The 23,930-nt window shown below is 48.4% G+C and overlaps 1 protein-coding gene and 1 pseudogene across 4 annotated transcripts in view; both read left to right on the top strand.

The window, feature by feature from the left end:
- ARRB1 (arrestin beta 1) overlaps nt 1-10,579 on the top strand; it is a 93,151-nt gene extending 82,572 nt beyond the window's left edge. For 2 of the 3 annotated variants that reach the window (XM_025357073.1, XM_025357072.1), the window contains exons 12-16: nt 522-659; nt 1,744-1,827; nt 5,635-5,705; nt 7,169-7,220; nt 8,597-10,579. In XM_025357073.1, coding sequence (XP_025212858.1) covers nt 522-659; nt 1,744-1,827; nt 5,635-5,705; nt 7,169-7,220; nt 8,597-8,708 — 457 coding nt within the window. In that variant the 3' untranslated portion in view covers nt 8,709-10,579. Of the gene's footprint in view, nt 1-521; nt 660-1,743; nt 1,828-3,008; nt 3,033-5,634; nt 5,706-7,168; nt 7,221-8,596 lie in introns of all 3 variants that reach the window. The other variant, XM_025357071.1, reaches the window with a different exon arrangement.
- Nucleotides 10,580-10,752: 173 nt separating this feature from the next.
- LOC112606511 lies at nt 10,753-12,941 on the top strand (annotated as a pseudogene). The gene has a single exon (XR_003115644.1). The product of XR_003115644.1 is annotated as an uncharacterized LOC112606511 (transcript).
- Nucleotides 12,942-23,930: the final 10,989 nt, after the last annotated feature.

The following is a 23,930-nucleotide window of genomic DNA, read 5'->3' as shown; positions in this document are numbered from 1 at the left end:
TTCGCCTCCCGGGTTCATGCCATTCTCCTGCCTCAGTCTCCCAAGTAGCTGGGACTACAGACGCCCGCCACCACACCCGGCTAATTTTTTGTATTTTTAGTAGAGATGGGATTTCGTCATGTTGGCCATGCTGGTCTCAAACTCCTGACCTCAGGTGATCCACCCACCTCAGCCTCCCAAAGTCCTGGGATTACAGGCGTGAGCCACCGTGCCCGGCCAGCTGTAATTTTTTAAATGAATATGCTTTTCAGCACTGTGCTGCTTGACTTGGACAATCTTTTAGAATATCCCAGATTCAGTCCTGTTTGTGCGTAGAATGTAGATAGATGTGCCTCTTTTGAGTGGCAGTGGTTCTCCTTACCTGAGCTGGGCTGGCCCAAGTGGTCCATGCATCTGGGGAACAGAGGTTGGGAGAAGGAGACTTGGAGCAGGCCCAGACTAGATATTCTGCTGGGCTGGAGATCAGGGGTGGGGTTGGCTCTGGGGAGGGCCATCTCCACAGCTGCTTCCCTTCTTCCCAGTGACACTGTGGCACCCAGCTCAACGTTCTGCAAGGTCTACACACTGACCCCCTTCCTAGCCAATAACCGAGAGAAGCGAGGCCTCGCCTTGGACGGGAAGCTCAAGCATGAAGACACGAACTTGGCCTCTAGCACCCTGTGAGGACCTGCCCTCCTAGTCCTGGGCTCCTAGTGCACCTTGCCTGATGGGGCCACACCCTCCTTGGTCCCCCCAGTTCAGAGACAAAGCTCAGGCTACCCTCTCCACAGCCTTGTCAGAGCCTGTCCTCAGGTGCTTGACTTGTCAGGGAAGCTGCCTCCTTGCTCCCATTCCTACCCAGGGGTGACTGAGAATAAGACGGACCACTAGGCCAGCTCGCTCAGGCAGTGCTGGGCTCTGCCACCATGCCTGGGGGAGGGCAACCTGGGAAGGCTTCCTGCAAGAGGTGGCAGCTTCTGACGTAATGCCTTCAGTCAGATGGGGTGTCCCTGAGGAGAGACCAGAGTGGTGAGCTGGGTTAGACCCAACATGGGGTGCCCCTCCAAGTCAGGGGTCCCAGGGCATCTGGTCACTCCTGCTGCACATGGATACCTCCAGGCTACTCTGCTCCAGCAGAGCCCTGGCTATGGGGATGCCATCTTGCCCTCTTGCGAGTGTGGTCCTTCAGTGGGGCTTTGGCCTGCGTCCAGAGCAGCCACCACTCCAGCACAGACTCTCTCAGCTCTCCTCAACAGCCCCTGCACAGCCTCCCACTTACCTGAAGCTTTTTGCCCTGTCTCCACACTGGCTCACACCCTATCCACCTTCAAGACCCAGCTGAGGCACCACTTCTGTGGAGAAGTCCTTCTCTGACGGCCCCCACCCCACCCAAGCTGCCTGGCCCTCTGTGAACTCTGTGTGTGGCCCTTTCTGCCCATGGGTTGCTGAGAGAAGCAGAATCCATCTGAGGGGAGGAGGAGCCCGACCATCACTGTGGGCATGCTGACCTGGGCAGGGAGAGGGGCTCAACAGGGCTACACAGCGAGCGAGTCTCACAGCCAGACTTGGAACCGGGGCTCTGGGTCCCTGCTACCTAAGGGCACTGCTCACCTTCCTCACCTCCACTGCACTTTACTGGACATGGTAGCTGAGTGGCCAGCCAAATGGGGGATGGATGGCCACTGGCCCCCAGCACACCCACCCCTGAGGTGTCTCGCCCACCTGGCAAGGCCCCTGAACCGGCTCCCCTGTGTCACTTTGCAGGCTGAGGGAAGGCGCCAACCGTGAGATCCTGGGGATCATTGTTTCCTACAAAGTGAAAGTAAAGCTGGTGGTGTCTCGGGGCGGGTGAGTGCTCTAGCCAAGCCCAAGACCCTGGCTTGCAGAGGGGAGCGTTGCAGATGCTCACAGGCCCCTGCCCCGTTCTGCCTGTTTGCAGCCATTTTAGCTGCATCCACCTTGGAGGAGGAACCTCCTGTCCCTTCTGTTCCTCTTTCTCCTCCCCTGCCCGCTTTTCCTCTCTTCCTTCCTTGGCCCTCAGCCCCTCTCTTACCCCCGGCCATCTCTTTCTCTCCTCCTTCTCCTCCTCTATCCTGGGTCTGGGCTCACACTGAGGATTGGCCATGCCCAGGGGACGGCGTCCTCAGAGTCTATGCTGTGGGGTGCCCAGGGGTGCAATCTCCTCATCACACTGTGGGCATGGCACCCACCCCCATGCATGCCCAAGCTACTTTTCCGAGGAAACAGCTAAAAGGGCTCAGAACCCAGAGCTGGATTGCGGATTTACTAGCTAGTCAGCTTTGCCTTTTTACAGATGGTGAAACAGAGGCCCAAACAGTGCCCTAAACATTGCCTGAAATCTGCTCCCCTAACTCTGGTCATGGGCTGGGGTCATAGCGGTGGACCAGACTTCCCTGCCCTGGAGCATAGTTTGGTGGAAGCTTGGGGAGAAGAAGAAAAAACAACTACGTTTCTTTTTTGTAACTTAATTCATAAATTTCTATGAAAAGATTGAAAAGCTAAATCCCATTAGACATTGGGTCTCCTTGATTATTAGAAGAATGCCTCTTGGCAGTGGCAGTGTGTAATCCTGACCTTAGATAATAAAACATCTCAAAATTACAAATCCCAAATCCTGTGTCTGGTGACCTTTCAGGATCTGCAGTCCCTCAAACATTCTTGGCAACTCCGGAGTCCTTCCCTCTGCCTTTAGATAGCCCAGCCTCCCTTGGGGCAGGCAGCACTGGGGTTAATTTTTACACTGCCTTTACAGATGAGGATCCTGGGGCTCAGGAGGTTTGCTGAGCTGGGTCTGGATCCCAGTCCCTTGGGGCAGGGCTAATGCCATTTCAGTGTATCCCTGAAAGAGCAGTCAGGGCTGTGCAGGGGGGTGGATGGGAGTGTGTCCCATGGGTCTTCTCTATCCGGGGGACAGCAGAAGTGGTGAATGAATGTGCTTTTTGTTTTCTTCCTCTCTCCTCTCTGAACTCTCTCCCAACCACTTCTCCTGCCTCCTCTGACCCACCCAGCCTGTTGGGAGATCTTGCATCCAGGTAAATTCCTCCCTTCCACCGTTCACCCACCTTCCTGGAGGGCCTGGAGCCCATTGGGTTGACTGACCAGAATCACAGGGCACTGGGTTGGAAGGAATCTTAGTGGTCATTTCAGATTGCCAGGTTCAGGTGTGAGCTGGGAGACACAATTTCTCTTTAACAAACCTTACCTTGCTCTTCCATCCCACCCGAGTGACAGGGACCTTTACAGAGAGCAAAGCCTGATTACATTGATACAGGGAGTGGCCCCCAAGAGAGCAGTTTGAATTACTGATCACCTGAATTATAGGAGCTTTTGGAGAAATGCAGACTTCATGACTTTCAAACTTCTACACTAGTGAGGATGAACTGCTGGCCGAGTGTTGCTAAGGAGAGGTCCTTAGGAGATCCTATTTTGTAAACAAGGTCTCCTTGCAGCCAGCTGGATGCACTTATATTCCAAAAATGCATGTACCCCAAACACAGCAGTTTGGCCTCCTCCTGTCACAAGATGGCAGTGTGGCTCATCCTAAGAAATCTTAGACTAATTTGACAGGTGAAATTCGTTCAATTCAATTCAGTTCCATATAATTCAGCAAAGATTTCCTCACCCCGGGCTTGTGTCCAGGCTAGTGCTGAGTGCCAGAGTCCCAGAGAGGAATCAGATGTGGCCCCTGACCTTATCATTCCTGGCCCAGTAGAAGGTTAAGATCCAGATTCTTCCACTAAACTGTTGGCAAACCCAGTCTTCCACTAGCTCCATTCTGAAGCAATCCCCAAAGCAAAAGGAAAAAAAAAAAAAAAAAAAGAGAGAGAAGAAAAAAAGGCCAAATAGCTCTGACAGCCTTGTAAAACCCCCAGGTTCCCACTGAGGGGAAGTAATGATTCTGGCAGGCACAAGCTTCACATTTTTATTTGATTTTTTTATTCTTTTTGAGACAGAGTCTCGCTCTGTCGGCCAGGCTGGAGTGCAGTGGCGCCATCTTGGCTCACTGCAACCTCTGCCTCCCAGGTTCAAGCAGTTCTCTCCCTCAGCCTCCCAAGTAGCTGGAATTTACAGGCACCTGCCACCAACCCCGGCTAATTTTTGTATTTTTATTAGAGACAGTATTTCACCATCTTGGCCAGGCTGGTCTTGAATTCCTGACTTCATGATCCACTCGCCTCAGCCTCCCAAAGTGCTGGGATTACAGGCGTGAGCCACCGTGCCCGGCCTAATTTTTGTATTTTTAGTAGAGATGGGTGGTGGGGGCAGCGTCTCACCATGTTGCCCAGGCTGGTCTCGAACTCCTGAGCTCAAGGGATCCGCCCGCTTTGGCCTCCCAAAGTGCTGGGATTACAGGCTTGAGCCACTGTGCCTGGTCAAGCTTCACAGTTTAACTCAGCCCTTTAACTGCCTCATCTCCCAGAAGTTCCAGTGGTTCTAGAAGACAGGCTATCTAGAACCTGTTGTTATCCCCATTTCCACGTGGAGCTCAGTGAGACTCAAAGCTAGAAAGTGCTGCACCAGCGAGTGGTGAGGCTGGTGGAACAGACCTTTCTAATTGCATGGCTTGTGCCTCTGACCACTCCATTCCCTGTCCCTTCCTCTTTCCCAGCTGGGCTCTGGACAAAAAGATCAGTAAGATGTGGCTTGTGCCTGTAGGCACTCGCAGTTGGGGGGTCTCCTAGGGTGATGCCACCCCAAGCCGAGAGGAGCCTTCAGGGCTGCTTTTGTTGGTCTCAATTCTGCTACTGTCACACAGTGATCAAGGGTGTGGCTGTGGAGCCAGAATCTGCTATCACTTATCATTAATAGCTGTGTGACCTTGGGCAAGATATTTTAATCTCCTCATGTCTCAATGTCCCAGTCTGTACATTGGGGATAATAATAGGGTTGTTGCGAGGATTAAATGAGTTACTCTATGGAAGGGGCTTACAGTAATCCTTGGCACAGGGTCAGTACCATGTGAATACTTGCTCTTATTCTGTCCATCAGGGCCAAGTACAGAGAAAGCCCCATCAGAAGCACTGGCTGGTGGCTGGGTCTTCCCGACTGCTTTCTCCTGCATCCCCACAGCGTGGACAGCCTTGGGCCCTGGGGCCATCCTAAACCTGACTAAACTGACCTCCACAGTGCTTCATCCAGATTGCAGGGGTGCTAGGGTCACCTGAGCACTTTTACAAGAGTGCCCTGGAGGTGTTGGGAGATGGGATGGTGTGAGGGTGGGAGGAGTTCCAACCTGGAAGTTGGGAAGGGCAGTGTCAGGGGAGGTGAGGGTGGCTGTGGCGATTTGAGGTGGGCAGGGTCCCAGGGCACCTCTGGAGCCCCGCAGTGACCATGGTGCATGCTGCCCTGGGCAATCCTTTCCCACCCCTGGGCCTCCTCCCAGCCCATGGGAACCCAGGGAGCCTTCTCAGGAAAGGGGAGGCTTCCATTTCTTTTTGGAGCCAGAGGAAGTGTCCTCATCCAGCTCCCAGGCAGACGGAGGCTCTGAGTGGCAGAACTGGGGCTGGAGGGCATCTTTTGGATCTGCCTCCTCTGATGGCAAAACCCTTCGCAGTCCTCCCTGACAGGGCGTTGACATCGAGTCTCACAGCCTGCGAGTCTGCTCAAGGCTCACTGGGTCTGGGTCTCTTTCAGTGATGTGGCTGTGGAACTGCCTTTCACCCTAATGCACCCCAAGCCCAAAGAGGAACCCCTGCATCGGGAAGGTGAGCAGAATCTGTGGGTCTCTGGGGTAGGGATTCTCTAGCAGCTGCCATGTGACCCTGTAACCTACCCCCCCCCCCGCCCCCGGTTTGCCCTCAGTCCAGTCACCCTTTTCTCAGGTCCCCACATCTTTTGTGGGATCCAGAACTCGATTTGCTTCTGACCCAACCAGGACACAGTGAGGCGTGGCTCCTGTTCCCCATGGGAGAGGGAGACCAGGAGTGGAGGAGGGAACTCACTGACCATGCTTTGAGCCTCTATCTTGCACCCAGGCATGGGCTGGATCCCGTTTGGAAGTAGGGGAAGGGGCTGCTTGGATAAGATGACCGCTGGACACACTATTGTCATGTTTTTCTCCTTTTTTTTTTTTGGTTTTGAGATAGTCTCACTCTGTTGCCCAGGCTGGAGTGGATCTTAGCTCACTGCAACCTCCGCCTCCCAGGCTCAAGAGATTCTCCTGCTTCAGCCTCCCAAGTAGCTGAGATTACAGGCGGCTGCCACCACACCTGGCTGATTTTTGTATTTTTAGTAGAGACGGGGTTTTACCATGTTGGCCAGGAGGGTCTCAAACTCCTGACCTCAGGTGATCTGCCTGCCTCAACCTCCCAAAGTGCTGGGGGTACAGGCATGAGCCATCGCGCCCGGCCTGTCATGTTTTTCAAGTGATAGCAGATTGGTCATATTTCACTGAATCTGAGACTTTCAGTGAAGAGAGACAACATTATAGTAGATATGATTAGGAAAAATCTTCCATGGTTAAACTGTGCAGTGCCATCGACGGTAAGATACACTCCAAGTTCAGAGATGTTAAAATGTGAAGGAAAATATAAAAAAGATTGTCTGGTTGGGCACAGTGGCTCACTCCTGTAATCCCAGCACTTTGGGAGGCCGAGGCGGGTGGATCACGAGGTCAGGAGATCAAGACCATCCTGACTAACACAGTGAAACCCCGTCTGTACTAAAAATACAAAAAAATTAGCCGGGCATGGTGGCAGGCGCCTGTAGTCCCAGCTACTGGAGAGGCTGAGGCAGGAGAATGGCGTGAACCTGAGAGGCAGAGCTTGCAGTGAGCCGAGATCGCGCCACTGCACTGCAGCCTGGGCGACAGAGCGAGACTCTGTCTCAAAAAAAAAAAGATTGTCTTAGAGTTGGTAAATGTCATACATGCTAGGAATTAACGTAAGTCATGTTGGAGACCTCCCAAAAGAAACAGAAGTTAAAGGATTTTCTGTTCTTCTGGGGCTGCAGTGGGGATTGGGGCCCTCCTGGTGCCCTCCTCCCTGCCTTTCAGATGCTTTGGGGTGTTTCAGTACCAGGAATGAGTCCTCCCCCATCTCCATTCCCCTTTTGCTTTTGCACTCCTCATGTTAGTCTGGTTGTCCCAGGGTGGGGGCCTGTGCCTACTGGCCCCGTGCTCATCCACTCACTAACCCCTGGACACTCTGCCCACCCGCCCTGTGTTTAGTTCCAGAGAACCAGACGCCAGTAGATACCAATCTCATAGAACTTGACACAAAGTAAGCCGAACCCTGCCTGCAGCATCGGGGACGGGGCGGGCTGTGGGTGGGCGGGGCGGAGGGGTCATTTGCATATATGCTTATTAACCCCTGAGGAGCCGCTGGTCTAACCCCGTCTGCTGAGAGCTGCCTCTGCTCGCCTCTTCAGCAACCCGCTTGCCTGCATGTGACTTGAAGGACCCTCCGTGCCTGTTCCTCTTCCTCCTGCCTTGGTGGGGTCTGTCTTCCTCCCTCGTCCTTGCACGTCCGTCCGTCAGTCTGTTCGTCCATCCACAGCGCCTGCTCGGCTCACACAGGGCTGGTCCATGGCCCTGGGCTCGGCTCTCCTGTCCTGCCCACGCCAACCAGTGGAATCAGGCTGTGGGGTGGGCAGGGGACTGGGGATCTTGTTGCTTCTGACTCCTGAGGACCAACCGATGTGGATTTCCCTGCGGTCAAAGGCCATCGAGTCACCGGACAGTGGCCAGAGGGGGAGGACCTGGGCCGACTGCGAGAGCCACCTCCAGGGCCAACTGGTTTTCTTGCTGCAGCTCCAAAGCCAATCTTCCCTTGTCCCCCAGGAGAAATCTGGGGTGTGGGAGTCTCAAGTCACCCCATGAGGATGCCGCATGCACTGGCTGAACCCTGTTGGGCAGGGGACCTGGATGGACCCCTGCATGGTCCTAAGTGGACATGTTTCATGGTAGAAGGGAACTCGCTGTTCTTAAAGGCAGTCCTTAGTCCTGAAACCCCACTTAAGCCTCCCCTTTCCTCACGAACAGGTCCTCTACTCCCCTATTTAGATTCACGTCCTCCTACCCCAGCCTTCTCCTGTGTGGGATCCCCCATGGTAGAATCTGAGCTGACACTTCCTGGGAGAAAGGTTCTCCATGGTCTTCTCTTCCATTAAGCCAAACTACTCCTTCCTGTCCAGACACGGGAATGCTTCATAAGGGTAGTTTTCTGGGTGGTGGGGTGGGGTTTACCAGTCTTATTCTTGGGGGATTCAGAACATGCTGTGAAACAACTACTGGTGGCCTGGCCTCTTAAGTCCTTCCTTGGGCTACAGAGCCACACTGCTCCCCCCACCTCCTAAAGAACCGGGTTACTTTTCTAGCCCTTAGGCACAAGAGTCAAATTCATGCCCCTCTCTGCCCCTTTCATGACTGGCCTGAGTCCTGATGTGACTGTCCTTACTGCCACAGGTGGCATCCACATGTGCCTGCCAGACAGGCCTTTCTGCTTATGGTCAGCCGCCGAGGCCAGAGACCTCAGAAAGGGTGGTTCTCTTTCCGGCCCCAGAGCCACACTCTGAGTCACCTCTGGCCGGGCCTCTGGATAAGCCTACTTTCCCTGCCCCTGCAAACACGCCACATTTTCCTTGTCTCTCCCACTAGTGATGACGACATTGTATTTGAGGACTTTGCCCGCCAGAGACTGAAAGGCATGAAGGATGACAAGGAGGAAGAGGAGGACGGTACCGGCTCTCCACAGCTCAACAACAGATAGATGGGCCGGCCCTGCCTCCACGTGGCTCCGGCTCCACTCTCGTGCGCTCGGATGCTTATTCGTCTTCTTCCCGTTCTGGTTTATTTTCCCCTTTGTTCTTCCAGTTTCTACCAGGGGGGCCTGTGGCCTTCCAGATCACGGTGATGAACCTCTGACCTCAGGATTGGCCCCACATCACCATGCCAACAGGACCACAGCACACCGGCTCCACCCCATCTCTGCCATTGCCTCTCCACTCCCCTCCTTTTCATTCTGTCTCCCAGAAAAGCTGCCAGGGTTCTGGCCTTGGAATTGGACTTGAGATGGGGAGCAGACAGGGGAGGATGGGGCATGCAGGACACGGTGTGGTGGGCATGAGGGCTTGGAGGGGTGGGGATGAGGGCTCAAGACACGAGAGAAGATGTCCACGGTTCCAGGTGGTTAACAAAGTTCTGGCAGCTAAAAGATGACCGCATTGAAGGCCACCTCCTTCTGGCTGGGAGGGGCAGACCTGTGGACAGATTCTCAATGCCTTTTTGGAGTTCTGACCCACCAAAGACCTTCTGCCTTCACCCTCCTCCCCACCCGATGTCCCTCTGTGTCTGATAGTGACGTTGGTGAAAGTTTGTAGACCACAGGAGTAGAGAAAAGTAACTGGAGTGACTTTCTTACCAGCAGTTACCTAGACTGAGGCAAGCTGTGTGGACTCAACAAAGTATATTTCAGTACTGTCAGGATGTGACATCTTAGCTATCTTGTATTTCAAGTGCATAGGCCTGTCTAGAGATATGCAGAGAGAAAAGCAGAGGGGGGGAGGGAGGGGGTCTTCAGCAAGCACCAGCCCGCAGCAGAGTTAGCTGAAGCTCTTGATGAGGGTTCCTGAAGTGGGCCGCTGGGAGATGGAGGCAGGGGGTGGGGAGAGGAGAGTCTGCCTTATGTCCCTTCCTTGTGGACTTCACATGGTCATGTAGGAAGTGAGGATGGGGGTCTAGCAGGGGCTGAGGCCACTAGTATCCTCCTGCTTCCCCCTGCCATTCTCCAGGGCTGGACTGAACCTGCAGACTGGGAGAGTGTGCCTGAGGCCACCATGCTGCAAAGGGGGTCCTATCCCAGAAGGTGGCAGCATCCATGGAGATATCCTCACCCAAAGGGAAGGAGGCTGCTGGGTAGCAAATAAGCCCTTTCTTTTCTTGGGGAGTTGATGACCTCCAGTAGCTCCCAGTGTCATGGGTACCCAGTACGCATTGGCTGGTGTTGGCGTGATTGAGACCTAGGGCAATTCCTGGGGCAAGAAGCCAGATGGGAGATGAGGTAGAAAGTGTTAGGAGTTATCCTCTTTGCCTGGCCTTTGAGAATAACTTACTGTGTGACTTTGGGCAAGTTCCTTCCCCACTCTGCGCCTCAGTTTCTCACTTGGGAAAGCAAGGAGTTTGACCAGATGATCACAATGGGCCTTCCTAGCTCTGGCCACCAAGAATTTGGGAATATTTGCACTCCTGGTCTGGTGGGTGGATCCAGAGCTGCTGCCTGGTCTCTCTGTCTCCAGAGTGGATTTATTGGACCTCAGAGGTGGCAGGGCCCTATGGAGCACCAACTCCCCTCAACTCCACCCCCTGCCCAGGACTGGGAAGGGATTGATGTCAGGCTGTGGCCATAGCTAGCCTGAGTTGCCCAAGGAGGAGCAGAGCATGTCTTTGCTGAGGCTTGGCTGAGGGGCTTGTGATAGGGCCTGCAGTACCTCACTGCCCCCTGTGGATGCAGACACCCTGAGGTTTACCCAAACAAATATATTGATTAGCAGGACAAGGGCTCTCTCCTCAGTTTCTGCTCCCTTCCATCTCTGTCCCATACTTGTCTGAAAAGGGAGACAAAAAAATCTTATGCAAGTGGCATCTCAGTCCTTTCCAGTCCAGCACCTCCTGGGCAGGCAGTGCGACTTATTTCCCACGGTGAAATCACCTGTTTCACAAGCCTGGCAGTGCGACTTCTGAGGCTCATGACCACTCAACCTAAGGGACCCCTCCCCAGACCAGAACCAAGTTAGCTAGGGGCAGTCGTACTCCCCGGTCTCCCAGGCATCCAGCCCCTCCTAGAGCTTGCTGGGCAGGCTGCACCTCATCTGGGCAGGCACAGAGCTGATGAAATGCTGGAGCAGTGCATGGCAAACATACCCCCCCCCCCCCCCACCAGTGTCTTCTGAAACATTTGGGGCTGACACAAGACCCTTTAGTGTTCGGAATGACCTCTTTCCTGAAAACCTCTTCCCCTATCCCTAACGCATGCATGGAAAAGGTTTGTCAGGCTGGTTTCCCGAGCCTCCGCCTGAACATCACACTCACCCTTTTGGGTTTAGCCCAGTGTTGTTTAGCAAATTTCTCCAGCTGCAGGGAAGGATCAGAGTATTATCTTTTTTTTTGTTTTTCTCCTTGAGCCAGGACTGTACAAGGCAATGGCCAAACGTAGTTGAATTCAGCCTACCATCCTTTGCTGATGACTCAGCTCTATGCCAAGTACGGGAGACACAGAGATGGGTCAGTCCCAGCCCCCATCCTCAGGAAGCTCATAGTCAGGGGAACGTTGTAGGGGGAGGTAATAGAGGGCAATTGCCTTCAGGGCTCCTGGTGGCTGCTGGTCCCTATTGTACCTTGATGTGAGTTAGAAGACGGTGCCCTTTCCAGGTGATTCAGACCCACACTAGAATGCGTAGCTTTGTGAGTGACACACAGGTTGGATTTTGGCACCCCTTTCCCCTTGGCCAGGTGCCCTGCTGCACAGCCATGTGCTGCAGCCTCGAGGGACACACAGACCAAAGTGTTTCCTTCAGCTTCTTCCTGGAGAGGAAGCACCAGGTCATGTTTCCAAGCTTCTGGTCAACTCCAGGCACCACCTCCCAGCCCCCAAACATGGCCAAGTGAGTGCTTCTCTGCAGGGCCCCTTTCCCTTTTGGAGTCAGTCTGTCCAGGTGAGACCTTGAAGTGCAACTAGAGGTGGCGGAGCCTCACTAGGCTGCAGGCACCAGCCCACAGTACTGGCGGTTACTGTACCAAGCATTTGGGGCCTGCGCTGGCCAAGCCATCCGTCACCGGGACGTTGTAGTGCACCCTGTGGGTGGCGTGTGGACACCAGTCTTGACAGGAAGGAAGAGCATGGCCTGGTGAAAACCCACTGAGCAGAGGGTCAGCTGGCCCTCCTCAGCATTCCACCCAGGGGAAGAGTTCAGTCCCCACGAAAATAAGGACTGAGTTATTTGGCTGCACCTCAGCGTCAAAGCTCAGCCCTGCTAGAGTGGGTTCACCTGGCTGCTGGTTTTGTGGGAGAGTTCCTGACAAGCTGGTTCCTACGTGGTGCAGTAAAAGGAATTCTGTCCTGGAAGTCCCCAATGCCACCTCTCAGTCCTGGCTGTCACCAATCACCTGGGGGACTTGGGCAAGCTACTCAACCTCTGGGACTCAGTTTCCCTAACTGTAAAATGGGATTATAATCCCTTCCCTTCCTGACGCAGGAATTGTTATGAGGCCCAGATGAGACGAAAGTCAGCGGGCAGGGCTCTAAGTTGAAAATGGCTGCATGGGTGTGGCCCTGCCACTGCAGGGATGGCCCAAGGTCACACAGGAAGTTTGCTGCGGGAGAAGCCCTCCCCACCAGTCTTCATCACTTGCCCTGCTTCTCACTTAGGTAGATGTCAACCAGAATGAGACACAGCTAATTTGGCTTTGATGACCTAGCTGAGCAGGAAATTTAGACACGATTCAGGAATATCATGCCCAAAAATAGTGGTCCCATCAACCAGGACACAGAGGGAAGACATGGATATTGTCAGTGAGTGGTGGAGGCGGACATCTCGGACCCTCATAGGTCTGGAGTCACATCTCCCATCTGTCAGAACCCCACAGAGGCCAAGGGGCCTTAGCTCTGACCCCAGGTTAAAGAGAGCCACCAGCCCCCAGGCTCAGGGAGCTGAAATCACCCATCTGCAGAAAATCTAAGGGCAAGGAGAAATAGAAATTGCCTGTTCCTTCCCTTGAAAGTGTAAGGCCTCTTGCAGGATCAGCTGGAGCTACCACAGCTTCTGTGATATTGGGAGGGTTTCAGGCCCAGGGAAAACCTAAGCCTTTTGCCCTGAGAGCTGAGCCACAGCGGATGCATTCCCCCAGTGGCGTCAGCAGTCCAGAGCGGCAGCTTCTCTCCTGCCAGTCACTGGGGACTGGTGGTTCTACATCCATCCAGGAGGAAGGGTTTAGGTCCCAGTCTTACACTCTTTTTTTTTTTTTTTTTTTTTTTTTTTTTTTTTGAGACGGAGTCTCGCGCTGTGTCACCCAGGCTGGAGTGCAGTGGCACGATCTCGGCTCACTGCAAGCTCCGCCTCCCAGGTTCAGGCCATTCTCCTGCCTCAGCCTCCGAGTAGCTGGGACTACAGGCGCCCGCCACCACGCCCGGCTAGTTTTTTGTATTTTTAGTAGAGACGGGGTTTCACCATGTTAGCCAGGATGGTCTCGATCTCCTGACCTCGTGATCCGCCCGCCTCGGCCTCCCAAAGTGCTGGGATTACAGGCTTGAGCCACCGCGCCCGGCCTCCAGTCTTACACTCTTAAAGGGTCTCATGGACATAGGCCTATGCCTGTTCTGATACGTATATTTTTTAAACTCAAAAGGACCAAAACAGACTCCTGAACCCTCATCTATATGGCCTTACGGCCTGCATTGGGCCTGGTGTGTCTTCCTGGCCCAGGCAGCTCCATCACTTCTGCCATCCCTTCTGGACTAAAGTTGCAGGATCCCCGCCTCTACCACTTCCCCACAGGGTCACTGCACAGCGGCTTCAAAGAGAGGCCCTGTTGAAGGGGAAACATCCTCCCCGCATCACACTCCCAACTCGTCACCCCAAAAGGGAAGTCAAAGCACAGGTCTGTGGGGCCCATGGTTTGTAGACACTGATACAGTGGTTTTCAAACCAGGTGCTGCGGAACCCCTGGTATTCCACAGAGCTTTGTCAGGGGATGCTAAGGTGGGAAGATGGGAGTGGAGGTAAAGGATAGGTTTCCAGCCCTCCTCCCATTTCCACCTCCACCAGAGCAACTCTGCTTTTATTTGTCTTGCCTACTGAGATTTCATTTTCAAGCTTTCTTTGAAGAAAAACTTCAAACCACCATCTCCAGGTTTGATCTTAGACCAGCCAGCACAGGTTCTATTTTTGCTGCTCATGTTGGAATGGCTCCAGCATTCCAGTACAAAGTGTCTTTGTGTTGGAACCTGACACACACACACACACGTACATAGTTGATGTTTTTTCTAGCCAACCCACCCTGAAGCTCTGGCCAAGATTTGATTTGAACAGGGACCTGGTGCTCAGTGGGGATGGGTCTTGACCCTGATATTGGCCCATGAGGCATGGGGAGCTCTGCAGCAAGGAAAGAGGCTCAATCCCCCACCTAGGACTTGTGTCTGCACCCCTGTCTGGCACCCCACTTTCCTGGCCCAGGCCCAAGGGACAGCAGGAGAAGCAGTGTGATGGAGAGAGAGCCTAGGGTTAAATTCATCTTTACACAGAGCCAGATGGATGGAAATCTTGGCTCACATAAAAGACTCAGGGAGGATTTTATGACAAAATCCCTCCTTTGAGGGCAGGATTCCCCCAGGAATCCTGTACACTTTAGTGAGACATGGATCAGCCCGTGGTACAAAGTCCTGCCTGCCCTGCCCCCCACCCCCACCCCACAAGGAATTCTAGGTGAAAATGTGAAGCTCAGGGCACAGCAAGCGCGTGACATGGGTGTATTACATTAGGTCCGAGTGTGTCCTTAGTTTCCCTGTGTGTAAAATGAGGCTAGTGCCAGGCTCTTCCCACCTCACTGGGACAATTGCAAGGGTCATAGGAGAGTTGGGTATGATAGGTGGTCATATGAGGTGGTGGGTATAAGAAGTGGGTGCCTCACAAACTCGGGGTGTGGTCCTGACCTGCATGGCAGATGAGGAGAGCACTTGGGAACAAGCATAGGAAGTGCCGTCTTCCCGGGCATCTCTGCTCCGTGTTAAGGTCTAGCCACAGACGCTGTGGGACCTGCCTCTTCCTATGGAATGGGGGCCTGCATGGATTATGTCCTGGGGCAGGAGTGAGGGATGGCTGGGAAGAATCTGCAGCTCTGTGGCCCTTGTGTCGAGTGATTATTTTGTGACACACTCATTCCTGGACCACCTGCCAGGTTTATCTGTTATACCTGTGGCATTCTTATGTCAGACAAATTATTATAGTTTATTCAACTCTAACAAATGAACAAAAGAATAATAAATAGGAAGCCATTAAAGGTCTTTTGTGGCAGAGGATGCTGGCTGCGCTTTCATTTTTGTCTCATAAGCCCATGGCAGGTCAAAGACCAAGAAATGCTGCCCTGCTGTCCTGGACTGGCAGATGGCTCTCATGACTGGGTGAGGAGCTCTCTTCCCTTGTCTGTGGCCCTAGCTCCAGCTTGGTCCTTGTACCAACTTGTGGAGACTGCCAAGAACTTTTCTCTGTCCATCTTTCTGTCACTTTTCAGCCTTATGGCCTTGGGAAGCTGGCAAACCTCTCATCCCTCTCAGATACCACAGGATTTCATGACCCATGGTTTGCTCTGGGGGTGAAGCCATCCTATCTTCTATCTTTGGCACCACACTGACCACATCAGTGGGAGTCCTCGCCCCAGCCACAGCCCTGGTTCTTGTTCACTTATCTCCTGCTCTGCTGGGTCTTCCTGAAGTCACTTCAGTTTTCTAAGACTTATCTGCCACCTGGTCTAACAGAACATATGGGAGGAGTAAGGATATCAGTGAGGAAGGGTTGATGTTCCAATAGATAATGTACTGTATTAACACGAAAGGAAGACGCCCATGCATATAAGATGACTTTCCTAGAAAATATATGAAATATATTTATATATTTCATACACACACACACACACACACACACATATATTTCTGCCTCTTGGGTTTAAGAGATTCTCATGTCTCAGCCTCCCTAGTAACTGGGATTACAAGTGTGTGCCAACACGTCCATCTAATTTTTGTATTTTTTGTAGAGACAGGATTTTGCCATGTTGGCCAGGCTGGTCTAGAACTCCTGGTGAACAACATATTTTTTAACATTCCTGTAAAATACTGTGCAATGTAGATCAGAGCATTGCCCTCCTAGTTGGCCAGAAGGGAGCCTGTTTCCTCTGATGTTCCCTTCCTGTCAAGAGTAGGGCAGTGGGAAGACATTGACACTTGAATCAGGAGACTTGAGCTACAGCTTTTGTTCAGCTGCCCTCCCATATGGACTGTGTCAGTCTGAGTCCAGATAAGCAGTCTATCCCTGTAGCAAGAATTTAATTGGGCCAGATGCAGTCACTCATGCCTGTAATCCCAGCACTTTGGGAGGCTAAGGCAGGAGAATCTCTTGAGGCCAGGAGTTCAAAACCAGCTAGGACAACATAGGGAGACCCCCCCATCTCTCAAAAAAAAAAAAAAAAAAAAAAAAAAAAAAAAGACAAGCCAAGAGTAGTAGTGCATGCCTGTAGTCCCAACTACTTGGGAGGCCAAGGCAGGAGGATCCCTTGAACCCAGAAGTTCAAGGCTGCAGTGAACTATGATCATACCACTGCACTCTAGCCTGGGTGGCAGAGCGAGAAATTGTCACTTAAAAAAAAAAAAAAAAAAAAAAGCTAGGTGCAGTGATTCACTCTTTGGGAGGCTTGCTTGAGCCCAGGACCAGCCTGGACAACATAGTGAGACTTCATCTCAAATTTTTTAAAATTAAAAAAAAAAAAGAAAGCAATTTAATTGGGGAAATGTTTATTAAATGTTGGATGAGATGAAAGTGCAAATGGGGTTTGAGACCACCCAAAGATGTGGCACAATAGGAGACCGTTACTACCCCTAGTGTGGAGGGACAAGGAGAGGAACTGAGGAACCAGAGCAGCCTAGCAGGAACATGGAGGAAGAGAGTATCTATGAAAGCCAGAAGCACAGAGGAAACACTGCCCTTGCTGGGAATGCTGCCCAAAGCAGAAACTGTAGACATGCTCTGGCTTCTTCTCTTCTCCTGCCCTCCAAATTCAAGCCAGTGCCTCCCACTGGCAGAATCTAATTAAAAGCTTATTTTCAAGAAATTTGAAAATGTAGTTTGCGATGGTCAGGGCCTGACAATACAGAGCAAGAGAAGGTCAAGGAATTTGATCTGAGATCAAACAGGCAAATGGCAAGCTCTTCCTGAGTGTTCTCATCCAAAAAGTAGAAGTAGTAATGTCGGCTTGGTTACCACAATTTAGAAGGAATGCCTTGACCTCTGAACAGGATTCCAAACAAGAGAGAGATATTTGCTGTTTTCTTAATGCCACTATCACTGTCTTCCCTGTGCTTTGGAGATTCATTTCTCCTAGCTTTTTTAAACTCCAGCAAATCAAAAGAAACTGAGCAGGAGGTTCAAATTCTGGCCAACATGGAGTAAATCCATTATAGCCTACCTCTCCTACTGAATACACCTGAAAACACTGGACAAAAATACAAAACACAATTAAATAACAACTCTGTGAAAGTTAGACAAAAGAAGGCAAATGATACAGGTGATTTAAAATTTAGAGAAGTCATCTCCATAGGATGATTTTCCCATTTTTTCTCTTTTCTGGTGGTTTTTCACTAAGATTAGAACTACCACCCACAGAAAGTGAGACAGAGCTTAGAATCTGAACTTAAGTTGGTTCATTGCCTCCTGGAACAGCAATAACAACACAATCAACGTTCTATAGAGGATTATAGCAGGACCCAGAGTCTATACAATATAACATTCACAATGTCCAGGACACAATCCAAAATTACTCAACATACGAATATGGTAGTCTCCCCTTATCTACGGGGGATAAGCTCCAAGATCCCTACTGGACACCTGAAACTGCAGATAGTACCAAACATTTTACATATTATGTTTTGTTCTATACATACATACCTCTTATAAAGCTTAATTTATACATTAGTTACAATAAGAGATTAACAACAATAGCTAGTAATAAAACAGAACAATTATAACAAATGCCAGCATCACTACTTTGCACTTTGGGGCCAATGTTAAGTAAAATAAGAGTTACTTGAACACAAACACTGTGATATTGCAACAGTTGATCTGATAACCAAGATGGTTACTAAGTGACTAATGGGTAGATAGCATACACAACTGAGATACACCAGACAAAGTGATGATTTACATCCCAGGCAGGAGAGAATGGGTCACTGTGATATTTAATCACACTATTCAGAATGGTTTGCAATTTAAAACTTATGAATTATTTCTGGAATTTTCCATTTAATATTTTCAACTGTTATTGAGTGCAAATAACTGAAACCAGAGAAAGCAAAACTAAAGATGGGGTGGTGGGGCGACAACCCATAAAAATGTGACCAATCCTCAAGGAAAGATACAATCAAGAGATGCCAACTCTAAGATGACTTAGATGTTGGAATTATAAAAGATTTTAAAGTGGCTGTTATAGCTTGAAATGGATTGCAATAGTTGTTCTCAGCAGAGATATAGAAATTATTAAAAAAGAACCAAATGGAAATTTTAGAACTGAAAAATACAATATCTGAAATTAAAAATTGATTGGATAAGCTCATAGCAGAATGGGGGTGACAGAAGGAAGAGCCAGTGAACTTGAATATAGATCAATAGAAATTATTCTATCTGAAAAAACAGAGAAAATAGGTTGAAAACAATTAACAGTCTCAGGGACCTATGGAACAGTATCATAAGGCCTAAGATTCCATGTCACTGGACTCCCAGAAGAGAAGAGAGACTGGTGGAGAAAAAATAGTTGAGAAAATAATGGCCACTAACACCCCAAATTTGGTAAAAGACATAAATTTATAGATTCGTGAAACTGTGCACATCTCAAATACGTTAAACTCAAAGAAAATCACACATAAACATATATAACCAAACTGCTGAAAACCAAAGACAAATTTAAAAATCTTGAAAGCAGCTAGAGAAAAGGACACATTCTTGTGTTTTCTTCCATACAAAGAATGACTATCTGAACGCAGATTTCTCAACAGAAGACATGGAGGCCAGAAGAAAGTAGTACAACATCTTTACAGCACTAAAATAATTGTCAACCCAGAAATCTATATCCAGTGAAAACATCCTTCAAGAAGGATGCAAAATAGATTATCAGATGAAGGAAAACCAAGAGAATCTGTCACCAGCAGACTTACTGAAAAAAAAAAAAAAAAGCTAAACAAAGTTATTTAGTTTAAAACAATGGCAGAGATAAACCCAGATCTGTAGAAATTAAGAACAACAGAAATGGTAATTATCTGGATAAATTTAAAAGGCTATATTTACCGTTTATCCTCTAATCTTCTTAAGTTCTTTAAAGTATTTATTATTGGTGCTTTTTGTTTGTTTGTTTTGTTTTTTGACAGGGTCTTGCTCGGTCACCCAGGCTGGACAGGCTGGAGTGTAGTGGTGTGATCATAGCTCACTTCCACCTCGAACTCCTGGGTTCAAGTGATCCTTCCACCTCAGCCTCTTGTGTAACTGGAACTACTGGCATGCACCACCACACTCCACCAATTTTCTTTATTTTTGTTGTAGAGATGGGGCCTTGCTATGTTGCCCAGCTGGTCTCGAACTCCTGAGCTCAAGCGATTCTCTTGTCTCAGCCTCTCAAAGTGCTGCAAATACAGGCATGAGCTACTGTGCCTGGCTTATTACTGTTGAAAAAAAATTGTTATAACATTGTTTGATAGGTTTACCAATGTTGATAGATGAAATACATATAATAACTATAATGCAAAGGTCAGTGGAGGGAGATAAACCTATTTGTTTTTTGTTTTTGTTTTTCTTGAGATGAAGTCTAGCTCTTGTTCCCCAGGTTGGAGTGCAATGGCGCGATCTCGGCTCACTGCAACCTCTGCCTCCCGGGTTCAAGCGATTCTCCTGCCTCAGCCTCCTGAGTAGCTCGGATTACAGGTGCCTGCCACCATGACCGGCTAATTTTTGTATTTTTAGTAGAGATGGGGTTTCACCATGTTGGCCAGGCTGGTCTCAAACTCCTGACCTCAGGTGATCCGCCCGCCTTGGCCTCCAAAGTGCTGGCATTATAGGCATGAGCCACTGCGCCTGGCAAACCTATTTGTTTTTAAGACTTCTATATTACATTTGAAATGGTGAAATGGTACAGTGTTAACCCTAAGTAGATTGTGAAGGGTTATATATGTATATTGTGGTCCCTAGAGCAACAACTAAACTAGAGCTGAACATATAGATAAATTACAATAGCAAAAAATATTTTAATGACATACGAAAAATATCCAAGTATTCCAAAAGAAGACAGAAAAGTTGAAACAAAATAATAAATGTGGTAGACCTAAATACAACCATATCAATAACTACATTAAACGTAAATGACCTCTACATAACAATTAAAAGATAGAGATCGCCAGATTGGATTAAAAAACAAGATCCAATTACATGCTGTCCACAAACATACTTTAAATACAAAGAAACCTACTTTATTTATTTATTTTTTTATTTATTTTTTTTTTTTTTGAGACTGAGTCTGGCTCTGTCGCCCAGGCTGGAGTGCGGTGGCCGGATCTCAGCTCACTGCAAGCTCCGCCTCCCGGGTTCACGCCATTCTCCTGCCTCAGCCTCCCGAGTAGCTGGGACCACAGGCGCCCGCCACTTCGCCCGGCTAGTTTTTTGTATTTTTTAGTAGAGACGGGGTTTCACCGTGTTAGCCAGGATGGTCTCGATCTCCTGACCTCGTGATCCGCCCGTCTCGGCCTCCCAAAGTGCTGGGATTACAGGCTTGAGCCACCGCGCCCGGCAGAAACCTACTTTAAATATAAAGACATAGATAAACATGTCTTTATGAAAAGAATGAAAAAGATATACCATGCAAACAATGATAAAAAGAAAGCTGAAATGGCTATATTAATATCAAACAAAATAGACTTCAGAACAACAAATGTTACCAGGGATAAAAAGGGAAATATATAATAATGAAAGTGTCAATTTACCAAGAAAACATAACAACGCTAAATGTGTGTGCATCTGATCATGGTGTTTCCAGATACACAAAGCAAAATGTAATAGAACTGAAGGGAGAAATATACAGATCCACAACATTCCTCCCTCAGTAATTGATGGAATGAGAAGACAGAATATTAGTAAGAATATAGAAGACCTGAACAACAATATCAGTTTGACCTAATAGACACTACGGAATATTTCATCTCAAAAGAATTGAATATGCATTTTTTTTCATGTGTACATGGAACATTCCCCAAGAACTATTTTCTGGGGGAAAAAAAGCTTAACAAATTGTAAATAATTTATATATTTTTTATTTTAAAAATTTTAAATCTTTCTTTATTGTGACAGGGTCTCGCTATGTTGCCCAGCCTGGTCTTGAGCTCCTGGGCTCAAGCAATCCTCCTGCCTCAGCCTTGTAAAGTGCTGGGATTACAGGTATGAGCCACCACAGCTGGCCAAATTTAAAAGAATTTAATAAGTACATTCTTTGGTCACTGCAGAATTAAACTAGAATAACAGAAAGTTATCTGGAAAATTTGCAAATATTTGAAACTTAAGCAATTTCTAAATGGGCCAAAGAGGAGATCACAAGGAAATTTATGAAATGAAATGAAAATAAAAACAAATATCTAAATTTTGAGGTTTCAGCTAAAGCAGTGCTTATCTCAAGATACAGAAAGGCACTTGACAAAATTCAACATCTGTTCATGATTTAAAAAAGCAAACAACTCTTAGAAAACTTCCTTAACCTGATAAAGGGCATCTACAAAAAACCTACATCTACTAACGTAGTTCATGGTGAGAGACTTAATACTTTTCCTCTAAAATCGGGAACAAGGCAAGGATGACTACTCTCACCACTCCTATACTAGAGGTCCTAGCCAGTGCAATAAGGCAAGAAAAAGGTAGAAAAGGCCTACTGATTATAAAGAAGAAATAAAATAAGGCCAGGCACAGAGGCTCAATAACTGTAATCTCAACAGTTTGGGAGGCCGAGGCAGGAGGATCATTCAGCCCAGGAGTTTGAGACCAACCTGGGCAAGATGGCAAGACCCCATCTCTACAAAAACTTAAAAAAATTAGTCAGGCACAGTGGTGCATGCCTGTAATTCCAGCTACTTGGGAGGCTGAGGTGGGAGGATCCCTCGAGCCCAGGAGTTAGAGGTGGCAGTGAGCTATGATTGCGCCACTGCATTCCAGCCTGGCAACAAAGAGAGACCCCCGTCTCTAAAAAAAGTAAACAAAAATGGTTTCTATTCACAGACATCTTGATTATCTACATTAAAAATCCTAAGGAATCTGCAAAAAAAGCTACTAGAAATAATAACTGAGTTTAGATAGGTTGCAGGAAACATGATTAACAGACAAAAATCCATTGTACTTCTGTGGAGTAACACGAAACAATTGAAATAGAAATTTAAAAGATGATGCCATTTATAACAGCAACCACAACTGAAATACTCATATATAAACCTAACAAAATATGTGAATGATCTCTATGCTGAAAAGTAAATAGTACTGAGGAAAGAAATCAAATAGGCCCAAATAAACTGAGAGCTATACCATGTTCACAGCTAAGAAGATTCAATATTGTTATGTAAATCTTCCTCAAACTGACTGTAGATTCAATGCAATACAAATCAAGATCTTTGTAGGATTTTCTTTTAAAGACATAGAGGAACTGATTCCAAATTTATATAGAAAGGTAAAAAATCTGGAATAGCCAAGCAATTTTTATAAAGAAGAACAAAGTTGAAGGACTCTACTATCTGGTCTGAAGACTTACTAGAAAGCTACAGTAATCAAGACAGTGTGGCATTGGTGAAAGAACAGACACCTATATCAATGGAACAGAACTGGGAATTCAGAAATAGACCTGCACATACATGGTCAATTGATTTTCAACAAAGGCACAAAGGCAATTCAATTGTTGTTTTCAACAAGTGATTTTGGCAAAGATGGAGAGGAACTAGACCTCTCATACACTGCTAGGGGACATGCAAAATGGTACAGACATTTTGGAAAACAATTTGGAAAGTTCTTGTAATAAATTTAAACATATTCACTATAATAGTCAGCAGTTCCACTCTTGAAAGAAAAAGTGGCTAGGTGCAGTGGCTCATGCCTACAATCCAAGCACTTTGGGAGGCCAAAGTGGGAGGATTGCTTGAGCCTAGGAGTTCAAGACCAGCCTAAGCCATAGGTGAGGCCCTGTCTCTACAAAAAAGGAAAAAATTGAACACGCCTGGTGGTGTATGCCTGTGATCCCAGTTACTCAGGAGACTGAAGAAAGAGGATTGCTTGAGCCCAGGAGTTCGAGGCTGCAGGGAGCTGTGTGTACCACCGCACTCCAGCCTGGGCAACAGAGCGAAATCTTTTCTCAAAAAATAAAATAAAACAAAGAAAGAAATAAAAAGGGACATTCCTTCAAAAACCTGTACATGAATGCTTACAGTGGCTATATTCATAGTTGTCAAAAACTGGAAACAACCCAAATGCTCTTCAACTATTGAATGGATAAATGATTGTACAACCATATAATGGAATACAAACTATAATGATACCTACAGCAATATGGAGGAGTTTCTACTGCATTATGCTAAGTGAAAGAAGTCAGATTTAAAAGGACAACATGTATGATTCTACTTACATGACATTGTGTCAAAGGCAAAACGATGGAGACAGAAAACAACGCAGTAGTTGCCAATGGCTGGACTTGGGGGGAGGGCTGGTTATAAAGAGGCAACAGGAGGGATTTTGGGGGGTAACGGAACACTGTATATCTTGTCAAAACACATAGAATTGTATGCCAAAAAGAGTGGACGTTGTATAAATTTCAATAAAAAGAAATGGAGCAATTTACAGCTCACAACTGCAAACGATAATTACTGGGCATGTACCATTTGCTGGGGCTTGTGCTGGCCCTCAAGACACTAAGATTAAATAAGACAATCCTGGCTGGGCACAGTGGCTCACGCCTGTAATCCCAGCACTTTGGGAGGCAGAGGTGGGCGGATCACTTGAGGCCAGGAGTTTGAGACCAGCCTGGCCAACATGGTGAAATCCCGTCTCTACCAAAAATACAAAAATTAGCTGGGCATGGTGGCGGGCGCCTGTAATCCCAGCTACTCGGGAAGCTGAGTCATGAGAATCTCTTGAATCTGGGAGGTGGAGGCTCCACTGAGCAGAGATTGCAC

The sequence above is a fragment of the Theropithecus gelada genome, chromosome 14 (assembly GCF_003255815.1).
Source record: "Theropithecus gelada isolate Dixy chromosome 14, Tgel_1.0, whole genome shotgun sequence".
Lineage (NCBI taxonomy): Eukaryota > Metazoa > Chordata > Mammalia > Primates > Cercopithecidae > Theropithecus > Theropithecus gelada.
Note: the sequence above shows the minus strand (reverse complement) of the source record. Positions and strands in the feature narration are given on the sequence as shown.